Here is a 3962-nt window from a genome sequence, read left to right on the forward strand (position 1 = left end):
TTTCATTTTTCTTCCATTTCCCTTATGCTGATGCCACAAGTGATGCCAATGATGCAAATGCCTTATACTCATAGCTTGCTCAGCCTTGACATTCTTAATGATTGGTCTGAAGGTCTTTTATTTGGTTGTACCGTGGCTTTTGGATAGGGTTGGAACTAAAGGGTGGCATGGAGGCCCAAAGACAATAAAAAAGTAATAAGGGATGAGACTTACAACGTTTGGAATCGACTCAAAAGAAAACAATAACTTCTGTCCCAGTTTCTTCGAAACGGGAAATTTTGGATTTTCTTTGGTTGGACCGAACCCCAGAATAGGGCTGCCTACGTATCCTGCCGAGACAAGAATCAGGTCAAACGTAGTTCAGTAAGCTCATTTCTTGTGTGTTTCTCTTCATTTTTTTTTTCTTTTTGTGTGTGTGTGTGTGTGTTTTTTTTTTTCTTTCAACTCTTTTCTCTTCATTTTGACTTTCTACTTACCTTTTCACTTTTTCTCTTCCGACTTTTTTTTGTACTGTACTTTGATTCCAAAAGAGGGATATGAAAGAAAATAAAACTAAGGTTCAAAAGGGCTAGCAAAGGGTGACACAATGTTCAGATAGCAGAATGAAATGCCTTCGTCATACCAATCATTTAAATATCAAGTACAAAGCATGCGATTCGAGAATGAGAAGTGAAAATTATATGGTATCTCTTTATAATGGATGACTCAAGTTAATTGGAGCGAACTTGCTTTTTTGACCTCTCTTGATATTGGCCCACTTCAAATCACTTGGGATCAACATTTGTTATACACTAGTGTCATTCTCATGATTCCCAAAGTGATCGTATTAGTTTCATTCAAGCCAGACTTCAGCTTACTCTCAAAATGTTTCAGCACTCTAATATTTCCTCCCATGTTTTTCTTTACCATTTTCAATCCTTTGGGTGCATTTCTCGTGTAATTAAACTGGCCTTCAAGATCTGGCTAAAAATATCCGCATGCATGTCATGTCATGTCAATAGAACCAGCCTAAAAAGAACTATACAAAAGAAAAATTAAAGAAAATATACTAGGAAATGACAAAACAAAAACTCATTTTTTTTTTTTTATTATTACACAAAATGATAGAAGGGTTGTGGACATTAAAACAAGCAAAAAATTTCTAGATTACAACTTTAGAATAACCCGGATAACAGAAAGAACATCAAAACAAACTACCAAGACTCCTTCCTAGAGGGGAGAAGAGAAACTTCCCAACTGCAAAGCTGTCATCTTAGCCACTAAGTTGCAGATAAGCATTACTTGGACCATTATCATTTTCAATCAAATTATGCTCAGCAAACAAGTTCTGGGTCCCTTTAACCAATTCATCCTTATCAACTTCTGGAACTGGGACTGATAGCCCGGGAAGTTTTCCAGAGGCCTCCCTTCTCTGTTGCCTCTCTTTCTTGTATGCCGGCCTAGGTCGAAAGATGGAGCTGGTACGAGGTCGATATGCTTGTGGGGGGTAAGAACCCTGTGGAGCTGGTGCACACCATTGTTGGTAAGGATATGGCTGAACATATGGCTGTGCAGCACAGGCAAAGTACTGGAGAGGTGACATGGAATATTGAGGGTCTTGTGGAGGAAAGTAATGTTGAGGTTGAGCATATGGAGTTTGGGAATAGACTTGAGGTTGTGGCTGGGTATATGAGCAAGATGGACCCTTCAAACCTCGTCGCAGTTTTGGTATAATCATGGCTACATCATCATTTTCCCTCATGTCGCTCAGGCTTCCGGAACCATTTTGAGTTACTTCAGCATTTACTTTCATGTCAGCGAAACTCATGATACGTCCTGTTTTGATTCCATCTTCTATCATTTCCCCCATCTTAATGACCTCAATAAACGGTTTGCCCAGTGCCGGGAGCATATGTCGATAGTATTCTTCAGTTTGGGCTTGGAGAAAAGTATCTACAACCTCACCTTCTACCATTGGAGGCTTTACTCTAGCAGCTTGCTCTCTCCACCTAATGGCGAATTCCCTGAAACTTTCTGTAGATTTCTTCTGCACCTTGGTCATGGACACTTTATCTAGAGCAATATCTATATTATACTGAAATTGTCGCACAAACTCTTGAGCCATGTCATCCCAAATATGCCACTTAGTGACGTCCTGATCAGCGACCCAATCCGAGGCTATTCCTGTTAAGTTATCACTAAAGCAGGACATAAGCATTTCGTCTTTACCTCCAACTCCTCTCAACTGATTGCAATACCTCTTCAAATGGGCCACAGGATCACCATGCCCATCATACTTGTCAAACTTTGGAGTCTTAAAACCAGAGGGTAAGTGAACATTAGGAATCATGCACAAGTCTTTGTATGAAACACTCTTGTGACCTTCTTGACCTTGCAAGTATCTTATGGATTGCTCCAAGCTTTTCATCTTTCTAGTCATTTCCTCATCATCCACGGTTTTATCAAGTTTTTCACTGTTAATGGGAGGCTCAAGGTGAGGGTTACAACCATATGGGTTAGAGACATTTAAAGTCGGTTCTGGAGTATAGGGTTGAGCATCAGGGGTTTTGAAAATGGGCCAACTGTTAGAGGGATCACCAGGCACAGTGAGTGGAGCTCGGGTTGAGGTCGACATATTAGGGGAAATGTCGAGGAAGCCAGGTGGCGGTGGAGGTGGTGCCTGACCAGTCATCCAAGCCCGATACATGCTTGTCATATGTTGTTTTAACATTCTCACTTCTTCGGCTAACCTCGAGTTTTGGTCAACCAACGGTGTTTGAGCGCTAGCGTCAACCAATCCAGTGTCCTCGTTGGTCGCCATTGCCTTTTTGGTTTTCGACCTTGTGTTGTAAGGATGAGTCGCCAGTTTTAAAACCACAAACCAACCACCTTCTAAAATCAAACATCATGAATAAAAAAAATGATTGAGTTAGGGAACCGTGCGCAAGTCACATATGCACGATTATTAGTTCTAGAATGATTCTAAGGGTAACAATGTCATTTTGGCATCATCCCCATTTTCGCTCAATTTGGCCTTCCTCTCTTTCATTTTTTGCTTTCCACACCTCTCGGTTCACTCATCTTTCTTTTTCCTTTCTTTCACTACTCTTTTTGGATTTGTTTTTGAAAATAATTCGATCGAACCCAACTTGGGTTGCCTACGTATCATGCTGGGACATGAATCAGATCTTTGCGTAGTTCGGGAAGTTTCGGCAAAAAGTAATCAACAAAATTGTTTCGAATTTTCTCTTTATTTTTATTTTTTTGAATTTAGGAAGAGAAAAAAAACTACAAAAACTTGAGAAAAAAAAATCTTTTTGGATTTTGATTGTAAAATTTCCTCCAAAGAAACCCCGCTAAAAATACTACTCGAAGTAAAATCTTTTTGCGTTTTCCTTTTTCTTTTGGATAGGGCGTTAAAAGGAATCTCCCCCTTTTATTATTATTATTTTGTTATAAAACTATCTCCTTTGTTTTTTCAGATTTTCTAATACAAAATAAAAACATTTTTTTTTAATTTTCTGAATAAGGATCACCGAACCCGATATGGGCTGCCTACGTATCGTCGCCCCGAGGGACAGGAATCAGGTGTGCGTAGTTCGTATAAACTCAAAAAAATGGGAATGATATTTGACCTCCTCTCTTTTCTTTTTTTCAAGACGGGTAAGGCCAAACTTTTTTTTTTTTTTTGGCCCAAAAGTCAGTGATATTTATCTCTCTCGAACCCCCTCGGTTATCCTAAAGCTGGTCAACAATCAGGCACCTTCCAAATATATTACAATTAGCACATTGGATGCACATGTGGGTCTGATAAAAAGGTCACCTGTCCTAGTCAGACCCGGCCCCTGTGCCGAGTCCCACTAACTCAAATGCACGTGATGCAGATAAGCGTAGCCTACTAGGGATATCAGTTCTGCGTTTTCAGTTTTGCTAGGTTTAAGACCTAATGGCAAAGGTGTCTAGACTGGGTCACCCGAGCGGAC

The 3962-nt window shown here is 40.0% G+C and overlaps 1 protein-coding gene across 1 annotated transcript; it reads right to left on the reverse strand.

Moving 5' to 3' along the window:
* Positions 1–1252: 1252 nt before the first annotated feature.
* Positions 1253–2800, reverse strand: LOC132612167 (uncharacterized). The gene has a single exon (XM_060326489.1). The coding sequence runs from the start codon at positions 2798–2800 to the stop codon at positions 1253–1255; it is 1548 nt and encodes a 515-aa protein (XP_060182472.1).
* Positions 2801–3962: the final 1162 nt, after the last annotated feature.

The sequence above is a fragment of the Lycium barbarum genome, chromosome 9, assembly GCF_019175385.1.
Source record: "Lycium barbarum isolate Lr01 chromosome 9, ASM1917538v2, whole genome shotgun sequence".
Lineage (NCBI taxonomy): Eukaryota > Viridiplantae > Streptophyta > Magnoliopsida > Solanales > Solanaceae > Lycium > Lycium barbarum.

What these genes read in the sequence shown, in the direction of transcription:
- LOC132612167 (XM_060326489.1), bottom strand. Translation starts at nt 2,800, where the DNA reads ATGGCGACCAACGAGGACACTGGATTGGTTGACGCTAGCGCTCAAACA.